The sequence below is a fragment of the Callospermophilus lateralis genome, chromosome 11, assembly GCF_048772815.1.
Source record: "Callospermophilus lateralis isolate mCalLat2 chromosome 11, mCalLat2.hap1, whole genome shotgun sequence".
NCBI lineage: Eukaryota > Metazoa > Chordata > Mammalia > Rodentia > Sciuridae > Callospermophilus > Callospermophilus lateralis.
Genome location: NC_135315.1, coordinates 11,560,055 through 11,584,929, shown reverse-complemented (window position 1 = coordinate 11,584,929; position 24,875 = coordinate 11,560,055). Strand labels below are relative to the sequence as shown.

Genomic DNA, 24,875 nt, shown 5'->3' with positions numbered 1-24,875 from the left:
ACTTAGCAAGGCCCTAAGCAATTTAGTGAGACCCTGTGTCAAAATAAAACATAAAAAGGGCTGGGGATGTGGCTTAGTGGTTAAGTGCCCCTGAGTTCAATCCCTGGTTCCAAAAAAAAACAAAAAACAAAACAACAACAACAAAAAAAACCAAATTTCAATTGAGTCCTTCATGAATCTGCATCTGGAGTTTTTTGGATCCCAGGGGCAGGATGTAGAACCCAGCCTGGGGACACAGGGAGAAGATGACCTTTGAAGAGCACCTGAGAGCAGTGGGGCACACGTCTGTGTAAGTAGATGGGACTAACATTCAGGGCTAACATCTAAGTCATCCTGAATCCATTCTAAGGGACCACAGAGGGGAGACTGTTGAGCAGTGGGCCAGAGTGTTCATAATGGCCACTGCAGATTTTTGCTCAGACCCCGGCTTCCTTCCCCACCCAGATGGAGAACAAGTGTCAGAGCTTTCTGACGTCTGTGTTTTTGCCCTGGGCAGATGTGGACCTGGTTGGCCGGCTTGTTTCCTGTCTGCACTGGGTTAAACTCCCACCCTGGCTCCGCCGTCCGCCTGGCCGCTCAGGAGAACAGGGGACATCTCCACAGGGTTCAGCCACTCGTGTCCCTGAACTCAGAGCTTTCCCCCAGAAGTAGGGACAATGGCATTTCCTCTCTCCTCCTGCAGCCTCCTCCTCGCCTCAGCCCAGGAGAACTTTCTAGAATCACTCCTCTATTTCCAGTCCCTCACAGACATTTTGTGTCTCTTAAGGATAAAGTCCATCCGTCCATTTATCAGATGACGTCGCCTATATGCCTGTTAGACGCTCTGTACAGTGTCTCACCAGCTGGTTTTCATCGCCATCCCTCCGTCTTCCCCATCTTGGGCTCTTCTTGCCTCCCCCGGACGGGCCCGCCCCACCCCTCTGTGGTGGGTTCTTCTGGGGCACTGTCCACATCCTCTGCTGCTTAGGTCTCAGGTCCCTCAGGGGAGGTGTCCTCGATGCCTGAGGTACACCTAAGGGTGTCCCCTGCCCTGACCTACTTACCATGGTGACTGTTCATGCATCCGACCGCCTGTGTTGGGTTGAAGAGCGTCCACTCCCACCACCCATGTCCACCCAGAACCCCCGAACGTGACCTCGTTTGGAAACAGGGTCATCTTTGTGGATACAATTAGTGAAAGGCCTTAAGGATATCATAAGGAATCCAGCCTTTGGGACCAAAATCCTAGGCCCTGATAAGAAGAGGAGAGGACACTGGAGAAGAAGGTCATGTGAAGGGGGGACGGAGCTGGCAGGGACCTGTGGGTCTACGCCAGGGCTGCCTGCAACACGGGAAGCCAGGGGAGCTGAGCGTTGAGTCTCCCTCCGTCCCGCAGAGGGACCAGCCCCGCCCATGTCTTGATTGCAGACCCCTGGCCTCCCACTGTGGTGCGAAGCCTCCCAGTTGTCATATGTTACGGCAGCTGCAGAAAACTTCCCTTCCAGTTCTGGGCTTCAGGAGGAAAAGTAGTGTGTCATCCCACCTCGTCCCCCGTCCCCCGCCCCCCTAGGTCCCTAGCAAGAGCACAGGGCCTCCCACGGGTGAAGCAGTTAATAAACAGCTGATCATCAATAAACGAGCTGAAACGTCACCTCAGATGTTGCAGGTAGGAACTTCTCTTCTGGGGAGACGGTTGGCCCAGATGATCACGTTTACCAGCCTCAGGGACCCGGGTTGCCGAATGTGTAAGAACTGCTGAAACTTTCCGTTTCCAGCAGGTTCGTGGAGAGAGAACCAGGCCTGTTATTTCAGTTGCCATCTGGGAGGGTGGACATTGTCCTCCTGGACTGTCCCCACCAGCACACTCGTCCTGAGCAGAACGGGTGTCTCAGAGTCAGGTCCAGGTTGGAGGGCTTTCCTATTTATCTTCCTTTATGAGTGTATTCTGTCCGTCTGGGCCCACGACAGTGGCCAGGTGTGCTGCCCTCGGGCCTCTGAGGTCAATGTGTTTTCATTCTGTGCATATTGCTAACAGGAAAGCTGAACTTCCTGTGAGGCTGCGGAGTGATTTGGTGCTGGCTTCTTCCCCTGCCTGCTCCTGGCCAGTGGGGAACCATGAACTCTTTCTTGTGCCAAACAGGGTTGAGGTGTGACTTGAGAAAGTGTCTTTCCTGTTGTTCCTTTTCATTAGAGTGTTGTATTCCTAGGACTGCAGGTACTAACTACTACAGGTTGGCTGGCTTAAAACAGCATTAAGCCAGCCACGCCTGTCATCCCAGCAACTCGGGAGGCTGAGTCAGGAGGATCTGAAGTTCAAGGTCAACCTCAGCCACTTAGGCCCCAAACCATTTAGGGAGACCCTGTCTCAAAAAAGAAGAGGGCTGGAGATGTAGCTCAGTGGTAAAGCACCTTGGGTCAATCCTCAGTACCAAAAAAAGAAAAAACGCTAATCCAGCCTTTCAGAATGCAAGCGGTCAAAATTAAGATGTCCGCAGGGGGTGGTTCCTTCTAGAATCTCTAAGGAAGAATCTGTATGTGCCTCTGTCCTTGCCTCTCTCCTAGCTTCTGCTGCAGGCTAGAAGTCTTGTCTTGCAGACTCCAATCTCTGCTTGGTCGTCGCATGATGTTCTAGTGTGACAGTGTCCACATCTCCCTCTTCTAATAAAGATACCAGTCAGTGGACTTAAGATCCACCCTCATCCCGTCTGACCTCATTTCAACTTTATCATATCTGCAAAGACCCTGTTCCAACTGAGGTCACAGTCCCAGGTCCTAGATTGGCATGATCTTTGTGGGAAATCATCATCCAACCCAGTATCATCAACTATACCACATAATCTCTGTTCCTGTGCTCCTAACATAGTCGGTAATGCAGAAGGTGCTCAATAAATGTTTGCTGTCTTGAAGAGTTAATCTCTTGCTTAAGAGGGCAGACTCTGGGGCCAGAGGGCTTGGTTTCAAATCCTGACTCTGTGTGACCTTCACATACTTGCTTGCCTCTCCTGTCAATGGGGACGATGACAGCACGTCCCTCCTAGGATGTGGCGAGGCCTGTGGTAGACATGGATACGTGTTGGCTGTGGTTATTTTTGTTATTGTTATTAGAAGCAATGCCCATTTGGATTGCCGTGCATTCGGCCCCTCAGCATGAAGAAAGGTCTAAATGAGAAGTCATGGAACGTGAATGTGGAGTTCCGGAGACGGGTCCCTGTTGATCCCCACGTGGGTGCACATGGGGGAACACCTGTGCTGTAGTCCACACAGCAGCGCGATGATAGCTGAGCCTCACGGAGTGCTCAAGGTACCCAGCCTGGGCATCAACCCGTTTAATTCTTGCTCTCACGGTACCTGTCTCTAATTACACAGGCGAGGAAATGGAGGGTGAGTCGCTCACCCAGGGTCGGTGAGGGACTAAGCCAATATTGCATCCCAGTTTCCCTCATTTTGGAGCCTCGTCCTCTAAGAGCTGGGAGAAATCAGGGAACGAGCATGGAGGCTTGGGTCGGCTTTGCAGCCAAAGGCTTGGGGACTGGTGAAGGTTGGAATCTCAGCACTTCCTCTGCCTTGGGTGCTTGTGGAAGGATTTTGTGCCGTGCCTTTATGAGGCCATCTGAGAAATATGTTAGAGACGTCAGTCACTGGGAAAGTTGATGTAGCTGTCGTCAGGAGGCCCAGCCTGCGGGGATGTGCTTGCTGCCTTTGTAGATGTCTGCGCTCTTACCCCACTGACGCCCCTTCATCTCCAAGCTCCTCTTCATTCTCCTACCATTGCACTTATTTCTGTGTCTAGAAAACCTGCCTTCCCCTGCCCCAGGGCCTTTGCGGTGGCTGCTCCTCTCACCGCCAGCTCACTGCGTAGGTTTTGTCTGACTGGTCTCTTCTCATCCTTCTGGTCTCCACTCCACTCAGACGCCACGCCGTGGAGAAGCCTTTCCTGGTCTTTTCTCCATTACTGCCTCCTTCCTCATACGTGCCCTTCCCTCTTTCTCCTGCCCACCCCCTTGTGTTTTTGGTACTGGGGACAAACCCAGGGGCATTTTACCGCTAAGCCTGGCCATGGTGCTGAGGCTGGCCACCAACTTGTGACCCTCCTGCCTCAGCCTCTGGGATTGCAGCCTTGCACCTCCCATCTGCCCCTCCCACCCGGCCCTGCTTTGCTATTGAAATGATCTTCTGTGCTCCTCCGCTACCTGTTTCTCACAGTAGAGGGTCAGCCCTCTCACGCAATGTTTGTTCACGCATCCGTGCTCCTGGACCTGAGCTTCTAGCGTGCGCGTGCGAGTTAGCCACAGCCTGGGGTCTGTTGGTTGCTGGCTGTGGGGCGCTGGGCTAATTACTAGACTTGCTGGGCCTCAGCGTGTTCCTCCTACAGCTGGACGATGATGGCACTAACGTGACAGTGTGGTTGGGAGGAGCAGATGAGTAGGTGTCTTGTGGGAAGGAGAATGAACAGTGATGGTGAGAGGGGGTCCCGACAGCCAGGCCAGATGCTGCACTCATTTGAATGGCTGGTTCAGAAGGGAAGCTGAGGTGGGGGTGTGCCGGCACTTACCTCCATCGTCCGCCACAGGACGACTTTGCACCTTGCTCTCACTTCCCCCCTGCTCCCCCCTCCCTTCCAGGCCGTGGCTTCAAGGATCAGCGCTCATCCAAAGGTCAGAGGCTTCCACGGACTTGAGGCTGTTTCTAAAAAGGGCCTTTAGGAATGAAATGAGCTGTCAGTTCAAACACCTGGTTTGATTTGGTTTTTCTGTTCTCAGAACTGACTTTTTTTTTTTCCTTTCTGGTGCTGGGGATTGAATCTAGGGGTGCTCTACTACTGAACCACACCCCTAGTCCTTTGAATTTTTTAAATTTTTTAATTTTTAAGATATCTTCTCACTTAATAGCCGAGGCTGGCCTTGAATTTAGGATCCTCCTACCTCTGCCTCCTGGGTAGCTGGGATTATAGGCGTGCGCCACCGCACCTGGCTCAGAATGGAGTTTGGCGAGAATTCATCCTCCCTCTTACATCTCAGGACTCTTTTTCTGAGCCACCCTGCCTCAAGAATTTGGTAGTAACTAAAGGAGGGTGTGAAGCAGACTGGCATCTGCCCTACAGGGGACTTGGGGGAGGTCTGGCTTTTGGTGATATCTGCTGCACTCTCTGGGAGTGGGACAGAAAGGACATTCCGAACAAGACTGATATTACCAAGAAAGGGACCCTCCCCCAATCATAGAGAAAAGGAACCCAGACGCAGGGCTGGGAGGACCCCGGCTGGGAGAGGTCCTCTTGTCCTCTGAGCGTCACATTAACTCTGGGTTGTTTGCCTTCTCCTTGTGAGCTCTGGGCTCTGAGGTCAGGCAGCTTTCCGTCTTTGCACGTGAGTAAACAGGTCAAGTAGCTGTAAAAGTCCCTCAGTGACCACCTATCAACCGGGGAAAGGCACAGGCTCAGCTAAAGAGGCAGCAGGGTTTTGTCTTGTGGCTGTTTAATAGATGGGGACGTGGGGACATGCAGAAACACAGTGACCCACATGGTAGCCAATCAGAGAGAAAAGGAAAACTGAAATATTAACCAGCGGGGCCGTGGTGCCGGCCTGCCTAGCCTGCAGGGTCAAAGGCGACTGCTATCCTCGGTCTTCTTTTAAGCCCGTCATGGGACAATGAATCTCTGCTAAGGACCCGTCAGGAGACAAATGTGGGGAGACCCCAGCCAGCTCTGCCCTTCAGAGACATAAGTCCTGGTGGCAAATACAGACAAGAGACCCACCTTGAGATGCAGGCGGGGGCAGGAGCTCGCCCCGTCTCCTGCCCCTGGAGCCTTCCCGTCACACGGATTGGATGCGACTGACTTGACAGATCTAGCACGGGTCTCACGCTCTCACATGTTGTTCCCCGGGAAGAAAGACAGAGCCTCGGTGCTGGGCTTCTCGCCTTCTGGATGGCAAAGCCCAGGGTGAGAGGCCATGTGAAAGATGGCGCTTTGGGGCTCCAGGAGGGGACAGGCACTTCCATCCAGCAGAGCCATCCGTTGGGACCCGAGTGCTGAGACCGTAAGATGGTCAGAATTCCCAGCGGGGAGGGAAGGGTGCCCTCGGCAGCCCGGAGAGCCGGGCGGAAGGCCTAGAACGGAAAGGTGCTGTTCACTTAGCGGATATTCGGGGAGCCTCCCTGGGCACTGTGCTAGGTGCTGGGGACACATCTAAACAGAAGCCCGGGCTCTCCCTGGCTTGAGGCTAAGTGCGACTGGGCCAGGGGGCATGACAGGCTGGACTGATGGGTGGAGCAGCTGGTGAAAGGTGTTGCGGGCACGCTTAAGTCTTTGGGCTTGATCCTGAAGGCCGCGGGGAACCCGGCAGGACTCAAGCCCTTGGCCTGCATTGGACTTGGACTGTTCTGGCATACTGGGATGATCCCGAATGGCAACCGAGGGGCGGGGCGTCGCAGAGCCCTCCAGGGTGGCTCCCCTTGGGATGGTGGTGGTGCGGAGAGGTGTAGGGTCCAGGAGGCAGGGAAACGCCCTGGTGTTTTCTTTGCTGGGTGTTTGGTGTGAAGATACATACACCCACCACAGGAAAGGAGAGAGCACGGGGGATCTGCCAAGGACCGGGAATCCTGTTTTGGGAAGAGCCAGGGCATATAGCGGATAAATGGATAAGTGACAAAAGACTCCAGATTCTCTGTTTGCTACCACATTTGCTCCTACTTGACAAAGGGCCTATGGTTGGTTGGTCCCGCGACTCCCTCTAGCAGCCTTTGGAGAACAAACCAACCATCGTTCCCATTGAACAGAAAGCAACACGGAGTCTGCGCCCCGCTGCCTGTCCATCTGTCTAAGTCATGTTAGTATCTTCCCATTGACCCCTGCCCCACCCTGTCCCTCGACGCACACAGGCCACAGCCGACGATTTCTAAAAACTGTTTCCACCTCCAGGCCTTTAAATTATGAATGGAGCAAGAATGGTTTTTATTCCAGTCGCATAGCAATTTAGAGAGTGGCCACAGAGAGCCTCATCATCTACTTTAGATTCCTTGTAAATGAAGGCTGGACGCGCTTAACTTCGCAATGTGATGTCTCTCCAGGGCTTTCATGGCGGCCTCTCTGGCGCGAGCCTCCCCTGGTTCTAATACACGTAATTTATGCAATGGCAAGTTTCTCTGGCCTCGGTCTGGCTGTGTCTTAATTTGTGCTGATTTCCTTGTTAACAGGCTGCTGTAATGTCTGGCTCTGGGTTTCCAGTTCTGCTTTACAATGTATTCTCAGGCTTTAATGAGGACCCCTGTTGGTGAACTGGCCTGAGCCTGCCCAGATAGATTTGGGGAAAAACAAGAAAGCTTTCCAAATAACAAGGCCATTTTAGTGCTTATTAATTAGTCCTCACCAAATGGAGACAGTGGCCGGGAGAGGGAGGAGAAGGTACGTACGGCTCGGCGTTCACTTTTTTGGTACTAGGGATTGAACCCAGGGGTGCTTTACCAGGGAGCCACATCTTGAGACCCTTTAAAATCTTATTTTACATATTATCTTTTTAAAAAAATTTTTTAGTGTTTTAGATGTATAATAACTCTATTTATTTATTTATTCAACGTGGTGCTGAGGATTGATCCCAGCGCCTACACGTGCTAGGTGAGCGCTCTGCCACTGAGCTACAACCCCAACCCTAAAATTTTATTTTGAGACAGGGTCTCACTAAGTTGCCCGGGCTGGCTTCAAACTTGGGGTGCTCCTGCCTCCATCCCCAAATGACTGGGATTACAGGCGTGGGCCGCCACACTCAGCTATAGTTCAGTTCCTAAGGCTGCACATTTTGGGGGGAGGCTGGTGAGTGGGTAATGTCAAGGCTTTCCAAAGACCTGGAAGTAAAGGAAATAAGATTTTTCTGAGAGTTAAGCTATGAACTTTAACACACCGCGGGGAAGAAATCAAGCCCTAACTGCGTCAGCTTAGGTGATTATGTGAAAAATGAGCCAACACATTTTTTCCAATTAAACAACCTGAGTTTCTCTCTTGGAGCCTTGTTTGTTCATTTACCAGACATTGCAGGGGCAGGCCTACCCCCACTCCCTGCCTGGGGCTGCAGACAGAGCCCGAAGCTCCATCCTTATAGAATTTATAGTCTGCAAAGCAGCTCGAGGCTCCATCTTCCCACAGTGACAACGTTGATGGCATTAGTATGAGAGAGATTCCCCAGGGCAGAAGTTAAAAACAGGGGAGCAGGGTTAAGATTCCAGCAAGCTGTGGTTGTCACTGCCCAGGCGTATTAGTCAACTCAGGCTGCTATAACAAATATCTTACCCTGGGCAGCTTATTTGTTTCTGTGCTACCAGGGAATGAACCCAGGAGTGCTTTACCACCGGGCAACATTCCCAGGCCTTTCTATTTTTTATTTATTTATTTATTTATTTATTTTTAAATTTTGAGACAGGGTCTTACAAAGTTGCTGAGGCTGGACTTGAACTTGCGATCTTTCTGCCTCAGCCTCCCAGATCATGGGGATTACAGGCGTGCACCACTGTGCCTGGTCAGATTGGAGGGCCTAAACAGTAGATATTTATTTCTCACGGTTCTGGAGGCTGGAAATCCAAGATCGGGGATCAGAGTGTCAGCCTGGTTGGGTTGTGGTGAGCATGCTCTTCTGGCTTGCACCACCTTCTTGGTAGAGTCCCACATGGCAGAGACAGAGAGTACTCTGGCTCCCCCCCACCCCCGCCCCTTTCTCTCCGTGATGCTGGGGATCAAACCCAGGGCCTTGCCCCTGTGCTCTACCACTTTCTTTCTTTCTCTTTTAATGATGGTCCATGGAGGCCCCACCTTCATGATCCCGTCTAATTAACTCCCAGAGGCCCCACCTCCAGATACCACCACATTGGTGGTTAGGGCTGCCATACATGAATTTTTGGAGAATGAAACATTTAGTCCATAGCACCAAGCAAGAAGAAATGACAGTCAGTAGTCTCTGAGGCCAGGTGTGGTGGCACACACCCCTAATCCCATGGATTGGGAGCCCGAGGCAGGATGATCACAAGTTCAAGGCCAGCCTCAACAGCTTAGTGAGGCTTGGTGGTAATGCACCTCTTGGTTCAATCCCCAGGGCCAGGATGACGAAAAGAAAAGAAAAGGAAAAATTTAGCCTTTGAGTGTCTCGGACCCATGGTCAGAAATCGATCCACCGTGGACAAAAGTCCCTTTGGCCGCCTCAGCATGAATGAACTTCAGCCTTGCCAAGGCGGCCCGTGGACTCTGACTTCCTGTTTAACTTCTGCTCAGGAAGAAAACATGTTGACCACGCTGACACCCTGCCCCGGTGTCGTCCTGGGAAGTCAGTTGGGCCTGGCATTCCTGTGTCTTTCTCAGGCTTCACGTGGTTCGTGGGCCTGTGAGTCAGGCTGTCAGGGGCTGGCACCAGCAGGAATGAGTCTCAGAGGCTCCCAGCCAAAGACCGGCTCCTGTAACACGATGACCTAGTTAACGTGACATCCTAGGTGGGCGGCTCTGTCGTGGAGAGAGTGTGGGGGTTTGGATTGGCTGGGCCTGGGTTCCAGTTCTAGCTCTGTCATCTGTTTGCGGTCTCCGGTCTCCGCACAGCTTCGAGGTCAGATGGGCCTTGATGTGAGATGCAGCTGCACTCACACCAGCCTCAGCTTCCTGGTCTATAGATTGGGAATTCGGATGGCTTTTTTCAAAAAGGTTTCTTCTTCTTTTCCTTCCCCTCCTTCTCCTCTTCCTGTTCCTCTTCCTCCTTCTCCTCCTCCTCCTCCTCCTCTTCTTTTGGCACTGGGGATTGAGCTCAGGGGTGCTTGACCCCTGACCTCCATCCTTGGCTCCCCACCCCCTACCTTTTCTTTTAATTTGGAGAAAGGGTCTCACTAAGTTGCCCAGGCTGGCCTTGAACTTGAGATCTTCCTGCCTCCACCTCCCCAGACACTGGGATTACAGGCCTGTGCCTCCATGCCCGGCCAGATTGTTTTATAAATTAGAAGAAATACATTCACGCATCCCTTAATAGAGCTACATGCTCAGAAATGGGTCGTTAGGTGATTTCCTTGTTGCGTGACTATCATAGAGTGTCCTCACCCAAGCCAAGATGGCCACAGCATCACTAGCCATTTAAATAGGAGTACTGTCATGTAAACGTTCTTCAGCAGGGCGACACTGTGTGCGTCAGATGATTAGGGTGGGCTGGGGACAAGCTCGGAGGTGGAGCACTTGCGTAGCATGTGTGAGGCCCTGGGTTCCATCGCCAGCTCGGCACAGAAAGATGCTGAGGGTGAAGCCGTTTGATAAGTGGTGACGTTTCGCTGCTGTAAGAAAAACTGAAGCTAAGTGCCTCTTTGTCCTTTAGGACAAATGTCCGCCTCCCCCGCACATGCACACACCTGTCAGACCGTCTTGAGCCCGTGTGCTCCCTGGCATCTCATCCACCAAAATACACCCTCCCTTGCTGAACCGTGGGTGAGCTGAGAAGGGGCTCAGCTGCTCACGGTCACATCCCAGGCTCCTGTCCGACTTCACCTCCAGGGCAAGCGCCAGGACTCTGGTTCTAAGTGACAAAAGCCCAGCTTCGCCAGAGTAAGCAGCAAGGGGGACAAGACTGGCTCGGGAACTCAGTCCTCGAGAGAGTTTTTAGTCTGTGCTCATTTGGGGGAAAGACGAGGGTCCTGCCCTTCGGGGCTACACCGTTCTAGATGGAGGGGCAAAACAGGGCTGTTCCTCACTCTCTGATTCAGCAGATCCTGGGTTAGGATTCTGAACAGCCCTGTTTGGGTCTTGGGTTGTGGACCTGGTTGCCAAAAATGGGAGGTTGTGCTTCCTGACCAGCTGGGGAGGGTGGGGAGGGCGGCAGCCCCACCCGTGGCGCAGAAGGGTCTGGTACCCCCGGTGATGCTTACCGTCTGCGCTCCCAGGAGTGTCTGCATTAGACCCAGAGAAGGGTCCCGGACGGCAGAAATCAAAGGCGAGGGCCACCAGTGGGGACAAGGGGGGACTCTGTGACAGTGGTAGGTTTTGGAGGCCAGGTAGGAATCTGGAAGGGCAAGGAGAGGGCAGAGCATCCTGGGCTCAGCCCGCAGAGGCCGGGTGCTGAGCCGGAGGGCACGTGGGCGTGGGGGAGCCCCCCGGTGGAGCGGCTCTTCCACAGTGTTAGCTCCCCAGGGCTGCTGCACTCCAATGGAGTGGCCTCGAAACAGTGGCCTCCCTCCGCTGGAGGCTAGAGTTCAAGACCCCGGTGCCGCAGAGCCACACTCTACCAAGCTCAGGGAGTGTCCCTTTCTTCTTCTAGCTTCTGGTGGCCCCAGGTATTTTATTTTATCTTAAATATTTATTTTTTAGCTTTAGGTGGACACAATATCTCTGTTTTCTTTTATGTGGTGCTGAGGATCGAACCCAGTGCCTCACGCGTGCCAGGCAAGTGCACTACCACTTGAGCCACATCCTGAGCCCACCCCCGGTATTTTGTGGCTTGAAGTAGCATCATTCCAATCATCGGAACTCCTTTCCTCTGCCTGACTCTTGTGTCTTTTCTTTCTTTTTTAAAATTCTTTTTAGTTATGCACGACAGTAGAGTGGGTTTTGACATATCATACATACATGGACTATAACTTCCCATTCTTGTGGTTGTACACGGTGCGGCGTTTCACTGGTGGCATATTCAGACATGAACATGGCAAAGTTCTGTCTGATTCATTCTACCATCTTTTCTGTGCCCGTCTCCCTCCCTTCCCTTCATTCCCTTTGCTTAATACGGTGAACTTCTGTTCTCTCCCTTCTTATTGTGTGTTAGCATCTGCATATCAGAGAGAATATTAATCTTGGTTTTTGGAGATTAGCTTATTTCACTTAGCATGATAGTCTCCAGTTCTGTCCATTTACTGCCAAATGCCATAATTTTATTCTTCTTTAAGGCTGAGAAATATTCCATTGTGTATGTATACCACAATTCCTTTATCCATTCATCTATTGAAGGACCTAGGTTGGTTCCATAGCTTAGCTATCAAGAGTTGAGCTGCTGTGAGCATTGGTGTGGCCATGTTACTATAGTATGCTGATTTTAAGTCCCTGGGGAAATGCCAAAGAGTGGGATGACTGGGTCAAATGGTGGTTCCATTCCAGGTTTTCTGAGGAATCTCCATACTGCTTTGCAGAGTGGTTGTACCAATTTGCAGTGCAACCAGCAATGTATGAGTGTACCTTTTCCTCTACATCCTTGCCAACATTTATTGTTATTTGTATTCTTGATAATTGCCATTCTGACTGAAGTGAGATGAAATCTCAGTATTGTTTTAATTTGCATTTCTCGATCGCTGGAGATGTTGAATTTTTTTTTATATAATTGTTGATGATTGTATTTCTTCTTCTGTGAATTGTCTGTTCAGTTCCTTTGCCCATTTGTTGATTGGGTCATTTGTTTTGGGGTGTTAAGTTTTTTGAGTTCTTTATAAATCCTGCACCTATCTGAGGTGCAGGTGGTAGGGATTTTCTCCCATTCCGTAGACTCTCTCTTCACGTTCTTGATTGCTGCCTCTTGTGTCTTCACACGGTATCCTTCTCCATGACTCTCCCCTCTTCAAGGACTCACTAACTTACTAGACCTTCAAATGATTTTTTTTTTTTTTCATTTTGAGACAGGGTCTTGCTAAGTTGCTGACGGCCTTGCTCAGTTGACCTTGAACTTGTGATCCTCCTGCCTCAGCCTCCCAAGTTGCTGGGATTGCAAGCATGGAGCACCGTGCTGCACTCAATGACCCTATTTTGAAATAAGGTCACGTTCTAAAGTTCTGGGGGTTAGAACTTGAGCATCTTTTTGAGGCACATGGTCTAACCTATTGCGGTCAGCAGTGGCTCCGACAGCTGAGAAGGTAGGTTAGGGCAGGGCATGGTGGGTCATGGTGACCAAGCAGAAGTGAGTCACCGAGGACGGGAAGGGGAGCTGACTGGCCTGGCTGGAGTGCTAGAATGGATCAGAGAGAGTGATCTGGACAAGGACCAGGTGGCCCTGGGTAGCATTGGGATGAAGTGAATGAGGGGTCGCTGTGTCGAGTCTCGTGCCAGCGTTGGTTCAGGTCTGAACCCAGGTGCGTGCGTCATGCCTCTGGCCTCCCGTCCCTCTGCCTCCGGGACTTTCTTTATCTCCTTTTCCAGGGCTCCTCTTACTTCACACTCTTCACACTGTGCCAGGGTGGGCTCCTGGGCAGAGAGGGCCGTGGTTTCTTCCCTGCCGCTGCCCAGCTGGCCCTGCTGTGGTCGCCTGAACCAAACCAGAGACTCCCAGGTGAGGACAGAGATGAACGGAGTCATGCGTGTGTGTGTGTGTGTGTGTGTGTGTGTGTGTGTGTGTTGGGGGCAGACAGACCAGCCAGGGGAGGAGTGTCCCATGGTGGCTTCGGGTCCACGCATCCCGTTGCTGCAGAGACCAGCTCTGGTGTCCGCAGAGAACCCACATAAGCCGGCCGGCGTCACCACCCTGGACAGCCCAGCTCTCGGGGTGGAGCGCCAGATTCCAGCTGCCCTTGGAGAAGCCGCTTTCCCTGGGTCTGGAACCGGACCCCAGGGCGGAGGAGGGACTAAGGCTACCCCCCCCCCCCCCCCCCGCTCCTGTAGAACCCCATTGTAGACGAGGGGGCGAGGGGGCAGGGCAGGCAGCAGGGAGCTAGTCTCTGAACAAGATAAGGTCTGATAAGACAAGGGCAAGGGACAACATAGATCAGGGAGTGACCTGGTCAGGGAAGCCTCTCCGAAGAGGTGAAATGTGGACCGAGACCCAGGGGACAAGAAGGGGCCAGCCACGTGGAGACCAGAGCAAAGTGTCTGGACAGGGCACGAGAGGAGCCTGAGGCAGGAAGGAGTCGGGTGTTGTAGGAAGAGCCACTGCGACGGAGGGCGGAGGGGAAAGGGCTTTGGGAATGTGAGGCTGACGTCAGACAGGGTCCAGAGCCTTGGGGTGGCAGGTCTCCACTTTCCTGTTGTCATATCACACATGGAAATTGGTGACATCTGTGCCCCTTTTCAAGGACTTCCATCGAGTGTCCTGGTGTGAAGGTGGCCCACCTTGGGGCTCCAGATGGGCTGTCTGGTGCCCACTCCCGGGGCTCCCATGCTGTGTGCAGAGGGGACTGCTTTCCCTGGAGCCAGAGCTGGTCTAGGACAGCCCTGGCACCCCCTGGTTGCTCTGGGTTGTCCCAGAAAACCCGTGCCCCGTGGGGGCCTCTCTGATGCCCTGGTTCCCCGGCTGAGAAGTTCTGATGGGAGGTCCTGTGACCATGGAAATACCTTTGGACTCGCTCTGATTGCAGTGAGAACTCATTAGAGGCTTTCCAGCCGGGGCTAATGCTAGCTGCTGGCATTTATAAAGATCGCTTTGGCTGCCCCGGGGAAAATTGGGGGCGAGGGGAGCTGGCCCCACTTCGGACCACGGTGTGTGCGCGGTGGCCCTGGGAAGACAGAGTGGAGGTGGAAGTCGCAGCTTGGGTTAGGACATTCGTGGGTAGGTGGAGAGCAGAGGGTCATCTGGAAGTGGAGTCGATGGGACATGCTAACAGATTGGCTCTGGGAAGGGACAGGGGAGAGGGAAGGACAGATCACACTTGGACTTGAGGAACTGGGTAGGACCTGGTGTTGACTCCTGAGACGGGGAGCTTGCTAAAGCAGGAACAGATGTGCAGAAGCGGGTAAAGAGGAGAAGACACACTTACTGGCTGGCCGAGGAAGCTGCCACGTGCCACGTGGGGGTGGTGTCTGGGGCTGCAGGACCTGCTCCCTGGCTCTGGGAAGTCCTGGCTGGGTCCTGGCTGACACCGTTGTGCAGAGCCATCTTTATGAGTCCGCGGCCGAGGCAGGTGCGCAGAGACCTGCACTTAGAGGGACCCTGCCTGGTTTTCTACTGTGCCGTGGCCCCGTTGAAATGCTCAGGGATGTTCCCATACGGGGCCCTGGTTTTCAGCTGGTCCCGGGTCCTGCATGCTGTGCTGCTGCGGTGGGTAAAGTGGTGGTTCCCGGAGCTTGGCCGTCCCTCAGAACTACAGATCCTAACGGGAACGAGTCCAAGGGTGACAGATGCACAAGCCTTAACCTACGTGAAGTGCCCGGAGGAGCCCTGGGGTGCAGGGAGGGTTCCATCAGCATCGGCCGAGAGTGATGAGGATTAGCAGAAGGACCACTGGGAGTGGGAGCGAGGAGGGTCCTTGTGCTACAGCCTCGAGGGGCACGGAATAGACAAGAGGGGACAGAAGAGCCTGTGGAGCCGTGGGCGGAGCCGGGGCTGGAAGCTAAGGAGAGCTGCTGTGTGACTAGGACACAATCCAGGGCCCAGGATCTTGCCCCAGGGGTTTGGTCCCTGAGGTCCCAGGATGCTTTGAAGAAACCTGTGCCTGGGAAGGTCACCTCAGGCACCTGGAGATTCAGAGAAGAAACACGGCAGGGGTCCTTGCAAGCCCCCAGACTCAGGGCCAGGAGGGAGGTGCCGGCGGGCAGCGGTGTGGAGCTGGAGCTGGGAGCCCGCGGCTCCCTGGGCTCCGGAGTGGCCCTCACTCGGCTCCTGCAAACCTGGTGGTGCTCAGTGGCTCAGGCACCCTCCCTGTCCCCATTCTGTCAGATGGAGGCACCGCCTGGCCGCCTCCAGGAGTGTGGCTTCAGGGGCCGGGCCGGCTTCCAGAAGCGCAGGGCTGGGATCTCAGCGTGATTTCCGTGTACCAGGAGGATGGCCCTTCTTTGCTGTTTGTCACCTTGAAAATGGTGTCAGGGTGTCACTGGAGAAGAGATGTCACCACAAGATGGTCTGAGGAGTCCCCTGATGGGGAGGGTTAGGGGGAGACCAAGGACAAGTGGGGTCCTTGGTGAACAGGAGGGGAAAGAGCTTCAGCACCTGTCAGTCAGAGACGCAGGTTGATTTAGGAAAGCAGATCAAATTCAAGGGGGTACGTGGGCGCTCTCTCTCTCTCTTGCTCTCTCTTTTTGGCACTGAGGCTTGAGCCCAGCGCAGTGCTTTACCACTGAGCCACATCCCCAACCCTTTTACTTTTTATTTTGAGATAAGGTCTCCCTATCTTGCTGAGGCTGGCCTCAAACTTGGTGATCCTCCTGCCTCAGCCTCCTGAGTTGCTGGGATTAGAGGCGTGAGCCACCACGCCCAGCAGAATGCAGGGTGAATGCAGAGAATGGAGAGAGAGAGAGAGAGAGAGAGAGAGAGAGAGAGAGGTGGTGGGGGAGGTAGGCTTTTGAGATTCCTGGTTCTGCTTTTAGAGGAACCAGTGAGGGTTAGGCATGGGGAGGTATGGGGATGAGCTTAGGATCTTTAGCTGACATAGGCTCCATTATCTGATCAATATTGATACAATATTAAAAGTCCTCTAAATTGTACGTTTCTTAAAATATCCTATTTCTCTTTGCTTAATGTAGTCGTTGCTGGGCTAATAAATAGTGTCCAGGGTAATTTTACTTAGTGGGGGACTTTATAGGCACTCTGAGATTTGCAGATTCCCCAGAAACCTGGGAGTGACGGCCCGGGAGGGAGCCTGGCTTGGTGAGTGGCCTGGGGGACCTGAGGGCGTCTCTGCTAGCCCTCACTCTCCGTCCCTCTCTACCTATTTCTTTCATTTCTCTGTCCTGAGGGAATCAACCCATCCCCTGGGGCCGAGGCCGGGGTTTCTGTGGCAAGACGCGCTGTGTTCTAGAGCAGCAGAGAAGGTGACGTGGGTGTCACCCGGCCAGCCCACGTTGGACAGCCCCTGTTCTTGCTGTGTGGGACGTAGGCCTGAAGCGAGCCCCCCCCGGAGAGAGCCGGACGCCCTTTTGCTGACTGACAGACTGGCCCCACGCCTAGCTGCGGGTAACAGCCGTGTTCTCGGAGCTGGGGTTCTGGGGTCGGGATCCAGGCCCCTCTGGTCGGGCAGTCGTCCTTTCCATACTGAGTCCTCTGCGTGGCTCGAGGGATTCAGCAAGCAGTGGTCAGGCTGGGAGACGTGAAGTGGCCCTGCTGTCATCTCCACGGCAGCCGCCGCCTCTGGGGTCACACGACGAAGCACCTGCGGACGTCCCGTCAGCACGGCGGCCCCAGGGGGGGGTCCCACTTCTTTTTTTCTTATTTTTGCAGTACTAGGGGTCGAACCCGAGTTTGTTCTATCACCAGGTCACAGTTGAGCCCAGGAGTGCTGAGTGCCTGGGCCACATGCCACCCCCATCCCACCACGTCTTTTTTATTTTTCATTTTGAGACAGTGTCTCGCTGATCTGCCCAGGTTGGTCTTAAACTTGTGGTCCTCCTGCCTCAGCCTCCCAAGTAGCATGGGCCACCGTGCCTGGCCACTCCCACTTCTTATCTGGCGGCTCACAGACTGTTTCCAGAGAGTCACACCTGTCATCCCAGCAGCTCAGGGGGCTGAGGTGGGAGGATTGCAAGTTCAAAGCCAGCCTCAGCAAAAAAAATAAAAAAGAGTTGGGGATGTGGCTCAGGGGTGAAGAGCCCCTGGGTTCAATTCCTGGTACCAAAAGAAAAAAAAAGAGGAAGTAGAAGCTACCAGTTTTGTGAGACCAACACCATGTCATTTACCCCCATGTTAATCTACTGGCCAGAGCAGCCACAGAACCTGTCCCTATTCAAGGGGAGGGGACGAGACCCCACCTCTCAAAGGGAGAATGTGTGGCCTTTTCAAATCTGCCCTAAACATAAAAGCAAATAATTACAGCCTGGATGTGCTGCAGGGAGCATGATTGGGGGGGGGCCCTGCTTCTGTGCGGCACGGGTCACCCCTCCTCGCTATCGCTGCTCGGCCCCTGTTTTTTGGAATAAATGAATGAAGTGACAAATGACCCCCTTGGTTATAAATAAGCAGCTTTTTCATCTGAGACCTTAATGGACCTCCGGAGAGGTTCTCTTTGGGTGTTTTCCTTTTAGTCTGTTTTTAAACAAAATGTTACTTATATAACACGAAATTAGCCATTTTAAGCTGTTAAAATCATTAGCAATTCAGTGACCTTCGATACCTTCATAATGTTGTGCAATAACCACTTCTGTTCAGCCTCAGCACATTCTCATCACCCCAAAATAAACCCCCACATCCTCACAGTCACGTCCCACCCACTTTCCTCTCCCCCACAGCTCCTAGCACCCACTAGTCTGCTTTCTGTCTCACTGAATGACCTATTCTGGATATTTCATGTAATTACAGTTATACAATGCATGGCATTTCATGTCTGGTTTCCTTCACCCATCAGAGAGAGAGAGAGAGAGAGAGAGAGAGAGAGAGAGAGAGAGAGAGAGTGTGTGTGTGTGTGTGTCACAGTGCTGGGGTTTGAACCCAGGTCCTGCATAGACTAGGCAAGCACTTTACCATTGACCTACACCCCCAGCCCCCATCATAGTGTTTTCTAGGTTCATTTACATGGTCACACATATCACTACTTCATTCCTTTTTTATTGCTGAGTAATATTTCGCTGTATGGACAGATCACATCTGTTTATATCCATCCACATATGGATGGGCATTTGTGTTCTTACCTTTTGGCTACTGTAAATGGCACTGCTGTGTATTAATATTTGTTAGAGAACCTGATTTTGATTCTTTTAAGGGTAATTCCTAGGAGTCGAATTCCTAGGTCTCACATAGTAATTGTTCTATAAGATTTTAAAAATGGCTTTGCTTTATGATCTCTAGGTTTGCATGTATTTTTTTTTTAAAGAAAGAAACAAGAAATGAAAGAAAAGAGAAAGCATAAAAGCAGGAATCCGCTCTGCTGGCCTAGAGACCTCATGGCCCTCTGGGTCATCCTCTGCGGATGTGAAGGTCATGGTGAAGGGCAGGGGCTCTGGGGTCCTTCTTGCCTTAACGGGACTGGGGCATCTGCGCGAACGTTAGAGACTCGTAGGAGTTTAGCTCACAGGGGTCCTGGGAACCTGAGAGCTTGCATAGGTGAAGCCCCGTGGAGAGAGTCGTGCATGCGGGTTTCAGCCTCCTGTGCCTCATCCCGCCAACCTGCGCCTCCCTTCTGCCCCATGAGGTGGCTGAACTTGCTGCCAAGCTTGAGGATTTGGGAGACTCGCCGCGTTTCCAGACACTTCTCCCTGCCCCGCAGGCCCATCATCGCCCCCATGCCTTCTAGATCCTGGGTCTCCATAACTTGAAAAGACCTTTTAATGTTACAAATTTCAAACATAAAGAAAAACCAAAAGAATAGTAAAATAAATACCAGCATAGTCATCCGTGGTTAGCGTTTTGCTGGTTTTGCTTTATATTAAACTCTATGAATTAGGTCTTTTTTTTCCCCCTCTGAATCACTTGAAGGAGGCAGACACCATGGCCCTTCATTACAAACTCTGCAGCATGCGCCGCTTAAGAATAAGAGCATCCTGGCCTGGGCGCAGGGATACACTCCTGTGACCCCAGCTCTTCTAGAGACCAAAGCAGGAGGATCCCAAGTTCAAGCCCGGCCAGGACAATTTGCAAGACCCTGTCTCAAAATGAATTTTTAAAAGGGCTGGGGACGTAGCTTAGTGGTTGAGCACCCCTGGGTTCAATCCCCAATACCGAAAAAGAAGGAGCAAGAACATTCTTCACATGCCCATAATACCATTATTATCCTCAAGTTAATAATAATTCTCTCGTATCAGTCCACATTAGCATTTATTTAATTATCTCCCAAATGTGCTGTTGGTTTATTTGAAGTGAGATCCAGTTAAGTATCATGTGCTTATTTGGTTTAGTCTCTTAGTTTCTTTTAACATAGAATATCACCCACCTCCAATCCCCTTTTTTCCCCAAGACTTGTGTGTGTGTGTGTGTGTGTGTGTGTGTGTGTGTGTGTAAGAGAGGGTGGGGAGGGAGGGAGAGAGGTGCTGGGGACCGAGCCCAGGGCCTCGTGCATGTTGGGGAAGCACTCCGTTACTGAACTACACGTCCCAGTCCTATTTATTTTCTTGTGAGACAGGAGCTCACTAAATTGCTGAGGCTGGTCTCAAACTCGCGACCCTCCTGCCTCGGCCTCCGGCATCTCTGGGATTACTGGCGTGTACCAGTGTACCCAGCAACACCAACTTTTGGAAGAGACCAGACTAGTTGTCTTGTAGAGATGCCTAGGTGCCAGTTTTGTTCAGTGACTTCCTTGTGGTGTCATTTAATTTGTTCTATTATCTGTATTTCCTGTAACCTGGAAATTAGGTCCAGCATTTTGATTAGATTCAGTTTAATTGTTTTTGGCAAGAAACCCTTGATCTTATAAACTTCCTAATGCATCCCATCAGGAGACATACAAGGTCAGGGGGCCCGTTATTAGTGCCTCTGAATCTAATCACTTTGTAAGGAGGTAATTGCCGGCTCTGTCCAATTTATCAGTGACCCGAGGGTGACAATGGTGTGACAGTGTGAACACCGGCAGCCACCAGTTGTCAATTATTCTATGGGGGAGATTTTTGCAAAAATGGTGTCTTGCCAAGCGTGCGTCCCTCCCTGTGACTGGCTGCAGTTCTTCCGTGAAGGAGGGCCTCTCCCTGTCACTCAGGGATGGCCGAGGTCATTGCAGACGGTCAGCCTCCATGCCTCATTCTTTCCCTTCCATTATGAAGTTTTAGGGTGGGAAGTTAGGATCGTGTGTTCCTCTACCAGGACAAGTGACTTCTTTTCAGTGTCAATGTGAACTTACGGATTTTTATCCATTCGTCCCTTATAATAATTATTCTTCTGGTGCCCAGATTGCCCCAGATTTAGCCAGCAGGAGCCCTGCGAGCTGGCTGCTAGGTCCAGACTCCCCGGTGTTTCCCTTCCCCAAAGCTGGCATTAAGTATTTCTCCACATAAATTGGATTATTTTTATGGGGGGATGGTGTTGAAAACAGTTCGGTGTGTAGGTGTGTTGATGGCTACTGGGTATTAATGTATAGCTAGGAAATAGATGCTTTTAAAAATCACCAGTTCAAAATGACATTTTTACATTATAGGGTTTCTTCCTCCTTTTTTTTGGTATCTTCTTTTACCTTTGATTACACTAAAAATCTTGGCTCCTGTTAGAAACGTTTATATAATTTCTTAATTGCTGCCAGGTGCCAGGTGTGGTGGCGCACACCTGTGATTCCAGCTAACGGGAGGCCGAGGCAGGAGGACTACCAAGTTCAAGGCTGGCCTGGGCAACTTAGCGAGACCCTGTCTCAAAATAAGAAATTAAAAGGTCTGAGGATGTAGCTCAGTGGTAAAGTGCCCTGGGTTCCATCCCCTGTACCACAAATGATTAAAATAAATAAATAAATAACTTACTTGCCTTACTATATGAGTGAAATAGTTTTAAAAATCCCAGTATTTTTACTGATGATACAGCAACTGAGTGAGGTTTAACATTTTCTTGGAATTTTAAAAACTTATGTCCTTAGATGTATGTATGCAGACTGACGTGTGCTAAGATCACTTGAAATGATTCTTTCCTTTGGTGGTCTTTTTGGAGGTGGGGGTTACTGGAGATTGTACCCAGGGATGCTTAACCACCGAGCCACATCCCCAGCCCTTTTTATTTCATATTTTGAGACAGGGTCCCGCCAAGTTGCTGAGGCTGACCTTAAACTTGGGATCCTCCTGCGTCTCTGGGATTACAGGCATGTGCCACCATGCCTGCCTGGCCCCCTGGGCAGTCTTATTAGCAATGTGTTACAGAGTAGGACTCCTTTGTTTCAGTTTTGTTTATTACAGGATCTTCTTATTTTTCCTTTGTGATTTACTTTTACTTTTTGTGGGGAGGGTGGGTCCTTGGGGATTGAACTCAGGGGCACTCAACCACTGGGCCACATCCCCAGCCCGACTTTGCATTTTGTTTAGAGACAGGGTCTCCCTGAGTTGCTTAGTGCCTCACTGTTGTTGAGGCTGGCTCTGAACTCATAATCCTCCTGCCTCAGCCTCCCTAGCTGCTGGGATCTCAGGTGTGCGCCACTGCGCCTGGCTTTACTTTTTAACGTGGATACGGTGTAACGGTCCCACTACCCAACAGCACAGCCAGAGCATCGTCCTCTCACCTTCCCCACCCCCCAGGCCATTTCTCCTGCCCATCGATGGGAAGCCACTTTTTTTTTTTTTAAATTAGCCTCTGGTTTATTCTTCTAGTGTTTCCTTTCCAAAAATAAGAGCATCCTGCTTCCCTCCCCTGGGGATGCTGTGCTTTTGGTTTTCGCGGGGTTCCTAGGAGCTCCGTGTCTTACCAGCCAGTCCACATCCCACCTCATCTCTGGAGCCACGTCTAGCCCTTGAAGCTTCGCCGTGTACTTTCCACCATCTCGGTCCCTGGACATCCCTGCCCCATTTCCCACTGTCCCTTGCCCTTCGGGATGCCCACTCCTGTTGTTCCTTGCTACCAAATGCCTTTGCTTCCGGAGCCACTGCTGCTGCTGGTCATCTGTAGCAGCAGCTTGGGTTGGTGGACTGGCCCTTCCTAATCCCTCTTCCAGGCTGATGCCAATCACCAGGTGACCAGCCATCGGCCGTCATCAGTCATTGACCCCTAAAGATACAAGGAGCTCAAGACTCGTGTTAAGATGCTCTTTCCCAGCGTGAGTCCACCGTCTTCTGAGTCTTGCTGGTGGACGAGTAAATCTTTTTTCCTGTGCCAGCAACTTGTCCTGAGTTCACGGAGCTCTTCTGGAGCCGCGGGTCAACAGTCGTGGTTCCCTAACACCCAAGAGGCTGCAGGGCAAGGCCAGAGTTCTTCTGTGTCCCTCCACAGTGTCTGAAGCAGGGCTGGACAGTTCTTGTTGTTGGCAGTGGCTGCTATCTGCCAAGTCACAGTGAACTCCCAGTTAGTGAATGCCGAGGCACAGTTCGCCTGTGTGTCTGCCCGCGTCTCCCTCTGGGGATCAGGGTGTAACTGGGTTTTATGTGTGTTTCTGCGTAGAGACACCTTATTTCATGCATACTTTTTTTTTCTTTTTCTTTTGTGGTGCTGGGGATTGAACCCAGGGCCTCGTGCCGGTAGGCAAGCACTCTACCAACTGAGCTGTGCCCCCAGCCCTAATGCATGCATTTCTGATTCACATTGAACCCACAGGTGATAGCATTACAGCTCATTCCCGAACACGGCTTCCCTAGAGGGCCCATTTTCTGTCAGACACATGGCAGAAACATGTGAGGCTTAGGAACACGAGACAGCACCTGAGTGCTGCCGGTGAGTGACATTTTGCATCATGAAATGACCAACAAAATGCACAAACATGCAGAAACGGTGGCCCTCAATAGAACAGGATGCTTGTTTACAGCCTGAGCTGAACTAAGAAGGTTGAGGGTCACCTTGCTCCACTTCAGCCGGGAATGTGCACAGCAGGCAACTCAAATTATTTGCAGGTCTGCCTCTAAGTGGGAGTGACCTTAAAGAGCATCTAGTATTGATTTTTTGGGTTTAGTGAGTAGGTGACTTTGAGACAGAATTTATAAAGAAAGAGGATGGACTGAATAGGTTGAGTTAAATAGTTTGGCATTAGCTGTGTGACCTGGGACTAGTGGCCTTACCTCTCTGGGCTTCCTGTCCTTCCCAGCTCCATGACTGGGTGATCTTTAAACTCTTCCCGCAGCCCTGGACCCCTGAAATCGAGTGGGATGGCCTCTTTCCCCCCACCTGATTCGCCGGCGGGACCTGATCGCCTTCGTTTCTCCGCAGGTTCGTGGACTTCCACGCAGCCGCCTCCACCTGCTCGCCCTCCCGGGCCTCCCTGCTCACTGGCCGCCTGGGCCTGCGCAACGGAGTCACGCACAACTTCGCGGTCACCTCTGCGGGGGGCCTCCCGCTCACCGAGACCACCTTGGCCGAGGTGCTGCGGCCGGCCGGCTACGTCACCGGGATGATAGGTGCGGGGCACGCGTGTGGCCGCCTGGCCCCGCTTGCGGCTGAGGGTGGCTGAAAGGTCCCCTGGGTGGAGTGACCCGGGGAGGAGGAACTGCGGGGGAGCGGCTGCCCTCCTTAGCTGGGCCGCTCGGGCAGGGGCGCCCGCACCCTCCGCTCTGCCGCCCCGAGCCCGTGGCTCCTGTTGTCCTCCGGGAGCCTCAGTCCCCTTGGCCCAGGGAGGGGACGGGAGAGGGGAGGTGGTGCCAGCCTCGCTGCCCACTTTTACCACGAGAGAAAATCTCTCTCGGCCCGAAGAACTGGGCTGAAGTCTTGCTGGCCCCCGCTGGTCACCTGGCCTCCAGGTGCGGGGAGGGGCACACTGGGCAGGGTTCTGGGATGGCCTTGGCCTTGGGCCGGGTTCTGTCCGCGGGACGAGTGGGGACGGACGGCAGGCTAGGGGGCCCTGGGCAGGGCTGGCTTGCTCTCCTTTAGGACATGTTTAGGCGCCTCTTGCTCAGCATTCATTCCGAGCTGGGGGCGGGGAGAGCCTTGTCCTTCTTTCTCTATTTTCCTGTGTGCACCAGGGATTGAACCCAGGGGCGCCTAACCCCTGAGCCGCCTCCGCAGCCCTTTTTATTTTCCATTTTGAGACACAGTCAAGTGGCTGAGGCTGGTTCTCAAAGGGCCATCCTCCTCCTGCCTGCGCCTCCTGGGGGTTTCTGTGCCTCAGAGCCAGAGCAGGCCTTTGAGATGATGGAAAAGGCCGCTCCATGTGGCCTGGCCAGTCTCCCCTGCAGAGGCCAGGACAGCCCAGCAGACCCAGCAGACCCGCAGCATGTCAGGCCGCTGCTGCTGCTTGTTACCCACAAGGACCCGGGTCCAGTGGGATCCCTGGCTCCCTCCTCCACAGGAGGCTGTGCCATCAACCACGGGGACTGCCGGGTCCCTGGGGGTGGGCCTTGGAGCTCCCCGGTAACCTGCAGGAGGTCCCTGTACCCGAGCAGGGCCTGCTGCCTCTGGCAATGGCAGCTCCTCCTCCAGGCTAGAGAGTCCATGTCCTTTCACAGGCCACCCACTGGAGGAGGACATTGGTTGTCCCAGAAGGACAAGGCCCAGAAGCCCCAGTTGTAGGAGGGAGGG

General features: G+C 52.6%; 1 protein-coding gene across 3 annotated transcripts in view; it reads left to right on the top strand.

The window, feature by feature from the left end:
* The window catches only part of Arsg (arylsulfatase G), a 116,609-nt gene that overhangs the window by 41,848 nt on the left and 49,886 nt on the right, over positions 1–24,875 (top strand). For all 3 annotated transcript variants that reach the window (XM_077110591.1, XM_077110590.1, XM_077110592.1), the window contains exon 3: positions 23,571–23,758. In XM_077110591.1, coding sequence (XP_076966706.1) covers positions 23,571–23,758 — 188 coding nt within the window. The remainder of the gene's footprint in view (positions 1–23,570; positions 23,759–24,875) is intronic.